We start from the raw sequence: 16,520 nt of genomic DNA, 5'->3' as shown, positions 1-16,520 counted from the left end.
AATAGGGAGGCAGTTTCCTGAGTCAATGCATGTGATACCGTTTCAGCAAATGTGTGCTTTGGGTTTGCGTATGTAGCTCGCTTCGTTTCCACGTCCCGTATGCCATTTATAAAACTCTGGATTTTTACCCTCTCGGTGTATTCCACGGGTGCGTCCGCATTTGCGAGATGAGCCAACCTTTCAACATCCGAGGCAAACTCCTGCAAAGTCTCATTCGCTCTTTGGTGACGGTTTTGCAACTCAATTTGGAATATCTGTTTCCTATGCTCGCTTCCGTAACGTCTCTCGACAGCGGCCATCAATGCTTCATAGTTGTTCCGCTCTCCTTCGGGAATCATCTGTAGGATTTCGGCTGCTGGCCCCTTCAATGCCACGAACAGTGCAGCAACTTTATCTTCAGCATTCCATTGGTTCACTGCTGCGGTCTTCTCAAACTGTAGCTTAAAGACCTGAAAAGGAACAGAACCGTCAAAGGATGGTGTTTTTACCTTTGGATTACTTGCTGAAACAGCTGGGCGATTTAGTTGTAACTGCTCCATACGACCCTTCAAATCATCGACTTCTGCCTGAAATTGCGCGATTTTTGTATCCTGTGCTTCCAGCTTTGATGATATACGGACTTCCTGCTCTTCAAGTTGTGTAGAGATCTGAGATGATATCTGCCCTGAAATTTGTGCCGAGATTTCTGAAATACGCGTTTCTTGTGCTTCAATCTTTGATGTTATTTCTGACGATATTTCTGCAATATGTGTCTTCTATTCTTCCATTTGATTTTCCATCTTGGATGTTATACGTGTCTCCTGTGATTCTAATTGTGATGACATGTTGGTAGATATTTGTGATGACATTTCGGACATTTGTGCCGATATTGCAGCCAATATCATGTTCAGGTCTGTGTTCGCCATTGTCTGCGGTGTTTCATTTTTCTCTTCAATTTTTGCTGTTGTCTCCTCCTCATCAGGATAAAATACATACTCGTCCACATCAATTCCTTCTGCTTCCATTGCCTCTCGTAGCCGTGCCTGAAGTTCAAGTTTAACGCCGCTTGTATTCAATCCACGGCTCTCCAACTCCCTCTTCAGTTGCTGGATCTTCAATTCACTGAACTTTGCCATGTCCTTGTTGTCCTCTGGAATTTATTCAACAATTCCTCTTCTGACACCAATTGTAACGAATTTTCTTGCAAATCCTCTTATTTGCAACCCTCTGCTAAGTTCGTATCGCTAAACTGTTGAATAAATAACTCCAATATGTAATAATGCAAAATGGCCTTTATTCAAGTACTTCACAATAACACTTATACTTTGCAACGAATATCTTGCTTATTAACCAAACTGATTTACAGCTCAAATGAAACTCTACTATTCAAAATAATACTGCTATAGCTCGCTAGATAGCGCTTAATCCAAATCTCAAATCAAACTGAATTACTTCTTACTCGCCTGCACTGCTTTTATAGTTTACGCTGCATACTTCTAGGCTCTTCGATTTCCAGAAGTTACTAGTTGTTTCGGCTACAAAATCGCCAGCCACAACTACGTGCACAAATTATTGCCCTCTCTTGTGACCACTGAGATAAGATATATGCATGTGTTTGTGCATTGCCGCTCCGCTGCTCGTATACGTACATATGTGTAGACGCAATTATTTATTCGTTTATGTAGATACATAAAGATTGAATTATTGATGTGAATGTTTGTAGTTAACAGTCTCTCGCGCGCACATAGCCTTTTAAGTAAATGCATCTGTGTGTGACATCTCTCTGGGCTGCCTTATATATGTGTATACTTGATTTGATTATTAACGTAAATACTGCTTTGCATGGCCTTAGCATCGCCTTAGTGATGGGATAACTTAGGGGTGGTAATATCCGTGACAATATGTTTCCATCGTTTAACATAGTGCAAATACACTAGCGTTTCATCTATGAGGCGTAATGAATGTTCGTTTCGTAATAGAGAATGAGGACCTAAATTTTTTGAGGAGACGTAAATAAAATTATATTTTTTCATACAGTTTCAATTTAAAAATGAGATTCAAAGACAGCTATGGAACTTTAAGTATTCTATAAATGTGATCATAGTCTCACTAGACGGTTATTTTGGGGTATCATAAGGTCTGGAAATATGATGTTTTTGACTTGCATCTGTTAACAATAAAACGTTCGATGTGTAGGCCTTAAAATGTTAGACTGACGAAGATACTTTATCATTAAAAAGAGAAGACTGTAGAGTCATGACGAGTATTCTGACTGGGAACTGCTTTTAAACTCGGCATAGTCAGTGATAGCAGATATAGGAAGGCCGGATTGTGAAAGGAAACGATCGAGCTCGTTTTCTGCTCATGACCCTTGCTTGGCAGGCTAACACTCCGGCTTTAGGAGTGATAAAGCTTTCAGATCTAGAAGAAGAACGTAGCATATGTCCTAGAAAACTTTACTATTTTACAAGACGACGGGATTATTTAATAACATAGCTCCTGGGTTTTGAAAGGGTTTCGCAGTTTGGTCGTTAAACAAACTTCTGGTAACACTATGGACCTAACCTCACATACAAATGGGATTTTCCACATGTAATTGATTGTGCACTGTTTCCTACAGAAAAAGTGACACATTGGACGAAAAAAAAAAACAAAACAAAGTTCAGCATTTATTGTTGTGCGTGAAACACAGTGCGTCGTCAAACTCAGAAATTCCTAGCTACTCTTTGCATGCATAATAAATAAGTCGCGTTGAGCCCTTAAAATTAATGGTTTTGTAAATTTTGAGCACTTTCTCGGAAAATTGTTACATGACCTAATAAAACGTGACAGTTTTGGGAAAGCTTAAATTTTTGTGACTTTGGCATCCTAAATTAGCAAAAAATCACAGTTTGCAATGGTAAGCAGAGAGTGACAAATGTGCTCATATCTTCAGGTCTTGGATGGCTCTCAGTGAGCAGATGTGAGAACCGAAAGGAGAAATCGTCAGCTGTCTGTTACATGAACAGCTTCCCGATGGCAAATTTCCTACGGGACTGCGGCCATTTTCTTCGCTGCAAAAACGAGTGTGTTCCGACTAAATATTCAGTGTGCCCATCTTGAACAATGTTGTTTTAAGAAAAATCCGGTTTCGGTGATGTATCATCATCGGTGCAATTCTACGTTAGACAGAAGATGGTACAACACCGGTTTCGCAGCTTTTGGAGAAACGAAAACTTACACTGAAGATGGCACAACGCCGAAACAGGATTGTTTCCAATGTCCTAGACATGCTTCGTCTTTATTGAAAAGTTAACACTTTTTGCCAAATTTCGACTTAAAATACTTAAATAATAGTATTTTTAATGTGGGCAGTGTAACAATTATGTTGCGAAAACTTTAACAAATTTTAATCGTTGTAAGACAAGTCCACTTGTAAGTTTCATTTGCATAAGTTAGTCACCATTCGTCAGTTCTCGATAGAGGGAAAGTATTTTTCGCAAAATATTGTTATTGATTTTTATTTCACTTTAAGCAGCTTTTGACATATAGTTTCGGAATTTCAAAGATGTCTATTTCAACAGTGCGCCTGAATTTAGGGCTGATATAAAACCCAGTTAGGTAAAGATTAGAGGAAGATTAGATAACAAAGTACCCCTCTTCTTGAATCTCTAATTTTAGAGGGCGACTCGAGAAACGCTGGACAAACATAGCGTTCTCAAAAGAATGTGACATTTTCATAATATTATAAGGGCCACTTGATAATGGAAAGTTCCCTTTTTTCTCTTAGCAAATTTTCAAATATGTATTAGTTTAACCCCTCATATGTAGTAACCTATAAGAGGAAAAGTTAACTTTTCGTTCTGCAAAAGGGTCTTATAGATTCAAAATAAAAAAATTCGCCTATGGCATTAACTATAAGGCGAATATTTTTTGGATAAAAAAATTCGCCGACATCATTTTCACAAAACGAAATATGATAGGTGGATGTTTTTCTAAGTCCATCAATAAAATGTTTATGAAAATGGTAATATTGCAGTAAAGCCGCTTCAAATTTAATGTTTATAATCATAAGAACCAAACGCAGAATTAAATTTATTAAAACCGTAATTTCCGAAATTATAGCAAAATTTAAAAGTCGTATAAAAAAGGCGAACTAAGCTTTCCAGTTTTTTTAAATATAGGTAATCTTATATCGTTGGAACTTTTTTCATTATTACTGATTCAAATAGTGTTTTTCGTTTTGCCGATTGTTTAATTGCTTTGAACAATGATTAAAAGAACTTGAGCTGTGCTGTTTTCTGTTTAGCACTGCGCATTTGTCCAACTTTGTACAAATTTTCGTTTAGTTTTCGACACTCACCATAATTCCTGTACTAACGGCAATACCTCGTCCACAATACGTGTTTGGTACAATATCACCGAAACCGACACTTAAAAATGTTATTGCTATCAGCCACATTGAATTTAAAAGATTAGCATGTTCTTCGTCATGGAACCTGTACAAATTGTAGATACACATTTACATACATAAAATAGAAGTTCGTTTTTTTGGACTCTTCGCAACAGTGGGAATAAAACTTAAACAAGTAAAATATGTATGAATAGTTACTTTTTTTAAATTACTTTTTAAGTGATGCGATCGATTTTCATACGAGTATGCTTTAACTTTTTGAATGTTTATATATATGTATGTAGGAATGTATATATAATGTCGTTGAGAACAAAGTTTAGCACAAGTATTTAGAACATTTGCATAATTTTTAACATTTATTCATTGAAATATTTCGCATAAACAATTTGCTTGGAATAAATGAAATTTTATCTACATAAATATATCTACATATGTATAATAACTTTTCGTTTTATATATTGATACTTATTTACTTTATATATATGTACTTTATATATACTTATAACGGCTTTATTTTTATTAAGAAAAGTTGTGTAAAAAAATAAAAAAATCCATTTACTTCTATACATAGCAATTCATATATATGCATACATATATGTACATAGCACGAACATGTCTTGTACCAATTTCACACAAAAACTTAATCGAATCACAATTTTATTTGATGAAATAATCAAGTTTTCCATTTCACACAGGGCCACTTAGGCTTAGCGACTTGTTATACTCAGTTGAGCAGAGCTCACAGAGTATATTAACTTTGATTGGATAACGGTTGGTTGTACAGGTATAAAGGAATCGAGATAGATATAGACTTCCATATATCAAAATCATCACTATCGAAAAAAGTTTTGATTGAGCCATATCCGTCCGTCCGTCCGTCCGTTAACACGATAACTTGAGTAAATTTTGAGATATCTTGATGAAATTTGGTATGTAGGTTCCTGGGCACTCATCTCAGATTGCTATTTAAAATGAACGATATCGGACTATAACCACGCCCACTTTTTCGATATCGAAATTTTCGAAAAACCGAAGAAGTGCGATAAATTAGTAAAATTTTGGACAATGGGCGTGGCACCGCCAACTTTTAAAAGAAGGTGATTTCAAAGTTTTGCAGCTGTAATTTGGCAGTCGTTGAAGATATCATGATGAAATTTGGCAGGAACATTACTCCTATTACTATATGTATGCTTAATAAAAATTAGCAAAATCTTAAATCTTAATCTCTTAAAAAAAAAAATTTTTTTTAAAGTGAAATTTTAACAAAAAATTTAATATCTTTACAGTATATAAGTAAATTATGTCAACATTCAACCCCAGTAATGATATGGTGCAGCAAATTACAAAAATAAAAGATATTTTTCAAAATGGGCGTGGCTCCGCCCTTTTTCATTTAATTTGTCTAGGATACTTTTAATGCCATAAGTCGAACAAAACTTTACCAATCCTCCGCCCTTTTTCATTTAATTTGTCTAGGATACTTTTAATGCCATAAGTCGAACAAAAATTTACCAATTCTTGTGAAGTTTGGTAGAGGCTTAGATTCTACGAGGCGAGTCTCTATTTAACTATCTGTTAGGCACTAATCTGAGTATATGTAATAGGGGAAATTATCCCACTTTCATTACGAGGAACCGCGAAGAGGTCCTTGACATAACACTGGCCACAGACTCTTTCAGTGACCTGATCGTTTCATGGAGAGTTCTAAAGGAGCACTCCTTTTCTGACCATAGATATATAAGTTTTTCTATATCGCAGGCGCACGCAAGTCCTAAGTACATACAAAATATTAGAAGAACTAACTGGGGCTACTATAAGAAGATTATAGGTAAAAAGCTGTCTGAGGAGGTACGAGTCCCAGAAAGCGAGGAGGAGCTGCTAGACGTGTTTGTAAATAACTTCAGTCAAAATTGCAGGAATGCTTTAGATAGGGCTTGCCCGGATAAAAAGGTTTTGGAAACTCACAAACCACCATGGTGGTCGTCTGATCTTGATAAACTTAGGAAGTCATGTAGGGCGGCCTTTAATAAAGCAAAGCATGATGGACATGAATCCTTATGGGCTGCTTATAAAGCGAAAATAAATATATATAAAAAATCAATCCGGAATGGAAAGCGATCCTCCTGGAGGGATTTCTGCGGCAGGATTGAATCCACATCCGCGGCCTCCCGGTTAAGGAAGGTGCTATCGAAATCTCTAACTCAGCTACGTTACGTCCAAAAGCCGGATGGGCACTGGACGGACTCCAGCGCTGAAACCATAAACTTGCTAATGGATACGCACTTCCCAGCAAGTACGGGCGTGTTTCAAGTATTGTCAGCGGAGGGTCACCTAATGATCAGCTGATAAGCGAAATCACAGATGATAAAAGGATAGATTAAGCTTTACAGACCTTCAAGCCCAATAAATCGCCGGGGCCGGATGGAATTTTTCCGGCTCAGCTCCAGTATACTGCCGAACTTATAAGGCCCTGGATTAACGGGATGTTTATAGGTTGTCTTAGGCTCAATTACGTACCAGTATCGTGGAGGGAAGTCAACGTGGTCTTTATCCCCGAGGCAGGGAAACCCTCCCACTCTAAACCAAATGATTATAGGCCTATAAGCTCATCTTCTTTTCTACTTAAAGCGCTCGAAAGACTTCTAGAGGACCACATCAGGAGGATGATTGAGCCGTCGCTTCTTTCGCAAGCACAGCATCCCTATACTAAGGGCAGGTCAACTGACACGGCCTTGCACTCACTGGTATCCGCTATCGAAAGGTCACTAGACCTCAAGGAATACACATTGGTGGCATTTCTAGATATAGCGGGTGCCTTCAACAACGTTCTCCCGGAGGTCGTCACCTCGGCGCTGACCGATCTGGGGGTGGACGCGTGCCTGGTGGAGTTTATATACAATCTGCTTACGCGTAGGCAGATTAAAATTGAGCTAGGTGGATGCGTGATCCGCAGACCGGTCGGCAGAGGCACTCCGCAGGGTGTTCTCTCTCCGCTACTTTGGGTGGTTATCGTCAACCAACTACTCCGCCTTATGGAATCAGAAGGTCACCAAGTGATCGCGTATGCAGATGACATCTGCGTCACCATGCGGGGGAAATTTCCGAAACTCTTTGCAACCTAATGGAAGGGGCACTATCCAAAAATTCGCACTGGGCCAGAGCCACAGGCTTGGAAGTCAACCCGGATAAAACCGATCTTGTCCTCTTCACGAGGAGGTACAAGGTACCAAATCTAACACCGCCAAGAATTGGGGGTACGTTTTTAGCGTTTAGCGACCGGGTCAAGTATTTGGGAGTAATTCTGGATAGGAAGCTATTATGGATTGACGATATAGTGGAGCGATGCAAGAAGGCAGCAGCAGCGCTGTTCACCTGCTAGAGGGCAATTGGCACCTCCTGGGGATTCTCCCCCAAGGTGACATACTGGATTTATACAGCCATTGTGCGCCCGATTCTTCTTTATGGTGCCTTGGTCTGGTGGCCTGAACTAGCTAAAACTACCTATCTTAAGACGCTTCAAAAGGTGCAAAGGAGTTCGGAGCTCTGCATCACCGGGGCTCTCGGCTCCACTACAACTGAAGCACTCAACACAATGCTATACCTTCCACCTCTTGACCTGGAGGCGAAGGAAATAGGGGTCATCGCCGCTCTACGCATAAGGGAAACAGATCTCTGGTCAAATGGATCTAGTGGACACGCAGCAATCCTGGGCACGAGCGCCCCAGTCCCAATACCGGTGCGCACTGACTTCTGCATGCCAAAAAACGTCTTCGTTAAAAATTATAGTATATATATACCATCGCGACAGGACTGGAATACCAGACAACATACGGTACCGGGTGCCATCAACATATTCACGGATGGTTCTAAGCTTGACGGGAAGGTGGGAGCAGGCCTCTTTTCGCCGGATCTGGGTCTAGAGGTCTCTTTTCGCCTACCAGATTACTGTAGTGTTTACCAAGCGGAAATGCTGGCGATACACAGGGCTGTGAACCATCTAGGGTCTATGCCTAAGGATGGTAAACGGGTGTTTATTTTCTCAGACAGCCAGGCGCCTTAAAGGCCCTGGACTCATTCGTCGACAACGCAAAGTCGATCACTGAATGCCGAAGATCTCTTAACGAGATGGCTCAGCACTTCAGTATCAGCCTTATATGGGTACCTGGGCACAGAGATATCGAAGGCAATTGCAGAGCAGACGAGCTGGCCAGAAGAGACACCACCGACGATATCCTTCCGGGAAATGATTCGGTAGGCATTCACATGGCCACTTTCAGGCTTCGTGTGAACACAAGCACTATAAGAATCGCAAATGGACTATGGTCAGCCATATCATCGTGTGAGACATCCAGGCAAACCTGGCCCTCATATGACAAGGGGTGTACAGAAGCGCTTCTGATTTTAAACAAATCAGTTCTATCGTCACTGATAAGGGTTCTAACAGGGCATTGCTTAATAGGCACGCATGGTGCTAGAATGGGGGTAACGACCTTCGACTATTGTCGCAGCTGCAGACGTACACAAGAGGAAGAAAGCGTCCAGCACCTTCTCTGTCACTGTTCAGCGCTTAGTAGGCGAAGGATGGCTATCCTTGGTATACCTTTTCTACATGACCTCGCTGAGGTCTCTTGCTATGAAGTAAAGACTCTGGCAAAATTTAAAATTTCCACGAGGTGGTTTGACCCGCTTTAGGCAGGGTAGGGATCCTCTTTTGAGACCGTATAGGGTGTTACAAAGGGTCCATTGGTGGCCTAAGTAGTGAGCTGTTACCATAGTGTTCAGCTCAGGCCTTGCAACCTAACCTAACCTAACCTAGATTCTATGACGATAACTGTTTTCTGTGAAAAAGGGCGAAATCGGTTGAAGCCACGCCCAGTTTTTATACACAGTCCACCGTCTGTCCTTCCGCTCGGCCGTTAACACGATAACTTGAGCAAAAATCTATATATCTTTACTAAACGCAGTTCACATACTTATCTGAACTCACTTTGTATTGGTATAAAAAATGGCCGAAATCCGACTATGACCACGCCCACTTTTTCGATATCGAAAATTACGAAAAATGAAAAAAATGCTATAATTCTATACCAAATATGAAAAAAGGGATGAAACATTGTAATTGGATTGGTTTATTGACGCAAAATATAACTTTAGAAAAAAACTTTGTAAAATGGGTGTGACACCTACCATATTAAGTAGAAGAAAATGAAAAATGTCTGCAGGGCGAAATCAAAAGCCCTTGGAATCTTGGCAGGAATACTATTCGTGGTATTACATATATAAATAAATTAGCGGTACCCGGCAGATGCTGTTCTGGTTCACCCTGGTCCACATTTTGGTCGATATCTCGAAAACGTCTTCACAAATACAACTACCACCACTGCCTTTTAAAACCCTCATTAATACCTTTAATTTAATACCCATATCGTACAAACACATTATAGAGTCACCCCTGGTCCACCTTTATGGCGATATTTCATTATCACCTTTCGTTTGATACCTATATAGTACAAACCCATTCTAGTCACCCCTGGTCCACCTTTATGGCAATATCTCGAAAGGGCGTCCACATATAGAACTAAGGCCCACTCCTTCTTAAAATACTCATTAACATTTTGCATTTGATACCCATATGGTACAAACAAATTCTAAAGTCACCCCTGGTCCACCTTTATGGAGATATCTCGTAAAAGCGTCCACCTATAGAACTAAGGCCCACTCCCTTTAACAAAAACTCATTAACACCTTTCGTTGGATACCCATATTGTACAAACGCATTCTACCATAGAACTAAGGCCCGCTCCCTTTTTAATATACTCACTAAAACCTTTCGTTTGATACCCATATTGTACAAAAGCATTCTACCTAGTCCACCTTTATGGCGATATCTCGAAAAGGCGTCCACCTATAGAACTAAGGCTCACTCCTTTTTCAAATACTCATTAAGATTTTTCATTTGATACCTATATCGTACAAACAAATTCTAGAGTCACCCCTGGCCCACCTTTATAACGTTATCTCGAAAAGGCGTCCACCTATAAAACTAAGGCCCACTCCCTTTAAAAATACTCATTAACCACTTTCATTTGATACCCATGTCGTACAAACAAATTCTAGAGTCACCCCAGGTCCACCTTTATGGCGATATCTCGAAACGGCGTCCACCTATAGAACTAAGGCCCACTCCCTTTTAAAATACTCATTAACCACTTTCATTTGATACCCATGTCGTACAAACAAATTCTAGAGTCACCCCAGGTCCACCTTTACGGCGATATCTCGAAAAGGCGTCCACCTATAGAACTAAGGGCCACTCCCTTTTAAAATAATCATTAACACCTTTCATTTGATACCCATATCGTACAAAAAAAATCTAGAGTCAGCCCTGGTCTACCTTTATGGCGTCCACCTATAGAACTATGGCCCACTCCCTCTTAAAATACTCTTTAATACCTTCCATTTGATAAACATGTCATACAAACACATTTCAGGGTTATCCTTGGTTAATTTTCCTACATGTTGATTCTCCCTTATTTTGTCTCCATAGCTCTCAGCTGAGTATGTAATGTTCGGTTACACCAGAACTTAGCCTTCCTTGCTTGTTTTGTATACTACTAAGTCAACCAGAAAAATCGTGTCAAACGATATAACAAAAGTTTATGTTAGAATTGCTGATCCGTTCCTGTCTATGCAATTTCAGATAATAATAAATGTAGTGAGGACGATCGACTTCGCTATTTCCCGACATATTTTCATATCCAGCTCAAAGTTTAAACATTTAAAGATCCATAAAGCTACATGCTGTTCCAAAAACACGGCAGAGAGTATAGGAAAAATTTGAAATATTACCGAAAATTCGGCGAAAGACCGAAGGTTTCAAACCCGGGTCAAATTGCTGCCAGAATGAAAAGGGGCGAGCTGGTAACCAATGTTCAGGGAGTGCTCAGACTCTAGAGGGAAGTCGTCTGCGTCTTAAAAGAAGGCAGCGTTGAAGCACCCAGCGTTGTTGATAATGTTAAACCCGCTCTTAACAGAAACCGCATTCCACGGTTGGTACGGGATAAATCGTACACATTTTTTGTCGTCTTTAAATTGTGTTTAATAATAAATTGTTTTTACGGGACACGTGTGCAATTCACTTTTGAAATTTCGATTTCCCCTATGCTATATAGCGTAGCGTGCTCCACCTCGTCCAAAAATTGTGGTGCAAACGCCGGGCAAAGCAACTTCAAAAATTAAAAAACATGTTTTCTCAATTAAAAAACTTTTTCTAAGCAGAGTTTCCCCTCCGCAGTGATTTCAAGTATATTTCTGCCATGGAAAATTTCACAGTGAAAGTTCATCTCTCCTGCAAATGCCGTTAGGAGTCAGCGTAAAACATGTAAGACCAGTTCCACCAATTTGTAGGAAAAATTAAAAGGAGCACGACGTAAATTGGAAGAGAAGCTAGGTCCGAATTCTCGTTTGGAAATTTACTCTAGTTTACTTGGGGCCTAGGTTAGGTTAGGTTGAACTGGCCGGTCTACGCGTATCTCACATAGACTGATTGAGTCCGTAGAGTTACCAGAAGTTTGTTTTAACGACCAAACTGAAAAACCCTATTAAAAACCACGACCTATTTTATAAAATAACTCCGTCCTCTTGGCAACTACTAGAAGGTTCCTAGGACTTAAGCGACTTGCTGCTTCTAGATCTGACAGCTGTATCACTCCTAATAGCTGGAGTCTTAGCCTGGCAAGTGCAGGGCACGAGCACAGAACGTGCTCGATCGTTTCCTCTTCCAACCCGCACTTCCTATATCTGCTACCACTGACCAAGCCTATTTTTAAGGCATGTGACGCCAGAAGGCAGTGTCCAGTCAGAATACCCGTCATGAGTATACAGTCCTCTCTTTTTAATGATAGAAGCAACTTTGTTAGTCTAAGGTTGTAAGACCTACACATAATCTTCGACACTTTACAGCCCCGCGCTTGAACCCACGCCTTTCCCGCTTGGTCGATCATGTGCACCTCTCGCCTTCGCTTAATCTCGCCTAGTCTAATTGGAACATGTATCGCCTCGTCCGCCATTTGCACACCCTTGCGCCAACCGTCCACCTCTATTGTGGCCTTAAGATCTCCCTCGAAGCGCAGATAGGGAACCAGGTAGTCTATTCGTCTTGTGATTGATGACGCTATACTACTATGGCCATATGGTCGGCGCTCAAGCTGCCCGAGGCACCGAGCCTGGTTGCAGTTGTTAATGCTATGTTATTTGCTACTAGGTCTACAGGTAGAATAAGCAGAAGGGCATACAAAGCAGCAGTCGGGGTTGTTTTCAGGGCTCCCGTAATGCTAAGCATCGATAGTCTGCATGCCCTCTTTAATTTTTTGAGGTATGTTGTTTTTTGCGTGGCTTTCCACGAAACAAGAACTCCATAGTATAGAATAGGGCTTCCAATCGCTGTAAAAACCCAATGAGAAAGAGAGGGCGATAAGCCCCACGTTAGGTTAGGTTAGGTTGAACTGGCCGGTCTATGAGAACCTCACATAGACTGATTGAGTCCGTAGTGTTACCAGAAGTTTGTTTTAACGACCAAACTGAAAAACCCTATCAAAAACCAGGACCTATGTTATAAAATAACTCCGTCCTCTTGGCAAATACTAGAAACTTCCTAGGACCTAAGCTACTTGCTGCTTCTAGATCTGACAGCTGTATCACTCCTAATATATGGAGTATTAGCCTAGCAAGTGCAGGGCACGAGACCAGAACGTGCTCGATCGTTTCCTCTTCCAACCCGCACTTCCTACATCTGCTATCACTGACCAGGCCTAACTTAAAGACATGTGAAACCAGAAGGCAGTGTCCAGTCAGAATACCCGTCATGAGTCTACAGTCTTCTCTTTTTAATGATAGAAGCAACTGTGTTAGTCTAAGGTTGTAAGGCCTATACATAATCTTAGACACTTTAAAGCCCCGCGCTTGAAGCCACGTCTTTCCCGCTTGGTCGATCATGTGCACCTCTCGCCTTCGCTTAATCTCCCCCAATCTAATTGGGATGTCTACGGAGCAAGCTTCAAGGGATGCGCCATTTTTAGCTAGTTCGTCCGCTTTTTCATTCCCATCTATTCCCATATGCCCCGGGACCCAATATAGATGTATGCTTCTCCCTGTCCCGATTCTCTCCAGAGACTGCTTATACTCTAACACACATTTAGATGCTGTGCTATGCGAGATTATTGCCTTAATTGCTGCTTGGCTGTCAATATAAAAGTTAACACTGTTGCAGCTTAAGCTATTCTCTTCCAGGGTTTCTACTGCTTTGGTTACGGCTAATATTTCCGCTTGGAAAACGCTACAGTAATCCGGCAGCCTGTAGGATCTGCTTATTTTCGGATCAGCGCAGTATACCGCAGACCCTACTCCTTCCACTACTTTGGAACCATTGGTGTACACATGTATCGCCTCGTCCGCCATTTGCGCACACTTGCGCCAACCGTCCACCTCTATTGTGGCCTTAAGATCTCCCTCGAAACACAGATAGGGAATCAGGTAGTCTGTTCGTCTTGTGATTGATGACGCTATACTGCTACGGCCATATGTTCGGCGCTCAAGCTGCCCGAAGCACCGAGCCTGGTTGCGGTCGTTAATGCTTTGTTCTTTGCTACCAGGTCTACAGGTGGAATGTGCAGAATGGTATACAGTGCAGCCGTCGGGGTTGATTTCAGGGCTCCCGTAATGCTAAGCATCGATAGTCTGCATACCCCCTCTATTTTTTTAAGGTATGTTGTTTTTTGTGTGGCTTTCCACCAAACAAGAACTCCATAGTATAGAATATGGCTTAAAATCGCTGTAAAAACCCAATGAGAAAGAGAGGGCGATAGGCTCCACGTACACCCCAGCATTGTTTTATATGCATATAGTGCCGTTGAGGCCTTCTTCGCCCTCTCCTCCACGTTGAGCTTCCATGCCAGCTTACTGTCTAGGATGATTCCTAGATATTTTGTGCAAGGTTTCTCCTGTAAGGTCACCCGTCCTAACTTAGGCCTGGTCCAAGTTCGGACCTTGTACCTTTTTGTAAACAAGACCATATCCGTCTTCTCCGCATTGACCTTCAACCCGACATTATATGCCCAGGTATGAATATCCCGAAGCGCCCGATCCATCAAAGAACTAATCGTTGGAAGGCATTTCCACTTATGACAATTGCAACGTCATCTGCGTAAGCTGTAAGTTTTACGGGTCCCTCATCGAATCGCCTGAGCAGTTGGTTGATGACCAGCGTCCACAGCAGAGGTGATAGCACCCCTCCCTGCGGCGTGCGCCTGTCCACTGATTTCGTGACCTCGTACAATCTCCATTGTGATGTAATCTTCCTGCAATTTAACATGCAGCCGATCGAACTTGGGGCCTAATTCTCTATTATTATTATATACGTTTCGCTTCATCATATCATTTTCAATACAGATCTATTATGTGCACGGGAAAGGCAGTTTACCAAAGTAAAGATATCTAAATTTTTAGTCAAGTTATCGAGTTAAAGGGCAAACGGGCGGACAAGGCTAAATCAAAATATTTTTCGATGCTGATAATTTCGATGCCATTAGGTACTACCGTTATCCAATCAATTACAAGTACAGGCTATTGGTAAAGGTGCTAATTCCATACAACAAATTTTTACATTAGAAAAATCTCAGTTGAATAAAAACGACACTCAAAATTCCTGATTTCAAAATATATTGAAAACAAGTAAGGAAGGCTAAGTTCGGGTGTAACCGAACATTAAATACTCAGCTGCCAAATTACAGCTTACAAAACTTTTAAATTACATTCTTTTAAAAGCGGGCGGTGCCACGCGTCATAAGGTCAACCCACCTACCAAGTTCGATATCGCTTTATCCGTCTTTAGTAATGAATTATCGCACTTTTTCGGTTTTTCGAAATTTTCGATATCGAAAAAGGGGGCGTGGTTATAGTCCGATTTCGTTCCTTTAAATAGCGATCTGAGATGAGTGACAAGGAACTTACATACAAATTTCATTAAGATACCTCAAAATATGCTCAAGTTATCGTGTTTACGGACAGATGGACGGACATGGCTAAATAAATTTCTTTTTTCTCATTTTGATATATAGAAGTCGATATCTATCTCGATTAGTTTAAGCCGCTACGGGGTACCGTTATGCGAACAAAATTAATATACTCTGTGAGCAACAGTGTAAGAGTTATGTAAATGTAAACGACATAAACTGATTTTATGGTGGGCTTGACCCACTCAAAAAAATTATGTCTAAATTGTTGTGTATTCTCATTGTTGAACAAATTTATCTACTGCTGCTGACCGCACGAAAACTCTTGCATAAATTCAAGAAGCTGTTGTAACTTTGATTCATGAAGCTCGAGCTTTGATTGCTACCCTGGTAATCTTGCAAGCATGGTCGTGGAAAAAGCATAATTTCGATATATGTAAATATACATCGAGATGGTGGCAGTAGGAGTTGGGGTAGGAGCGGGAGTGTGAATAAAAAAGTGTGAAAAAGGGAGAAAGTGGGAATGGCTGAGTAACAGGGATTGCGAAAAAAAGAAAAGGAGGAGGAGATAGAGAAAGAAAATGACAGGAAGTGGGAAAAGGATCCCGTATAACTATTGTGTAAAGACGAAGTTCCGTTTATTTATTTTGCTTATTTTTAAATACAATAGTCATGTGGGGTAAAACCCCCATTCGAAATTGCAAAATATAGATTTTCTCTGCATAAAATATAATATATAAAATTTATATACATATATAGATACTGCACACATACACATAAACGCAGAAACAACCAACCAACTTTCAAACCATTTGTCAGTGTCGATAATTGGCTTATGTTTTTATTATATTCATAATATATATGAATACGTTAACTTATACAATTAAGTATATAACAATAACATAAAATAAAGTTTTATCACAATTTTTTAAATTTTGGGTTGAGATTTTCCCCCTTATTGACTAATCAAATTTCTGCAAGGATTTATCGCTGGTCTCATCATTCTTCTGTAGTGATATCTTTCGACGCATTAAACTAACTTGTTTGTTTTTTTTTACAATTTTGACGGAATACTTACCACCATGCCACAGGTAAGTGTTATACCACGTCCACAATATGTGTTGGGCACAATGTCGCCG

General features: G+C 40.5%; 1 protein-coding gene across 8 annotated transcripts in view; it reads right to left on the bottom strand.

Annotated features, from left to right (window-relative positions):
- SK (small conductance calcium-activated potassium channel) overlaps positions 1 to 16,520 on the bottom strand; it is a 591,679-nt gene that overhangs the window by 187,406 nt on the left and 387,753 nt on the right. For all 8 annotated transcript variants that reach the window (XR_010952625.1, XR_010952626.1, XM_067782017.1 and 5 more), the window contains one exon: positions 4,322 to 4,457. Coding sequence is in view for 6 of the 8 variants with exons in the window: in XM_067782017.1 (XP_067638118.1) it covers positions 4,322 to 4,457 (136 nt within the window). In the remaining 2 variants the exon portion in view is untranslated. The remainder of the gene's footprint in view (positions 1 to 4,321; positions 4,458 to 16,520) is intronic.

Source organism: Eurosta solidaginis, chromosome 4, assembly GCF_040869045.1.
Source record: "Eurosta solidaginis isolate ZX-2024a chromosome 4, ASM4086904v1, whole genome shotgun sequence".
In the NCBI taxonomy this organism is placed as follows: domain Eukaryota; kingdom Metazoa; phylum Arthropoda; class Insecta; order Diptera; family Tephritidae; genus Eurosta; species Eurosta solidaginis.
This window is presented reverse-complemented; position numbering and strand designations above follow the sequence as displayed.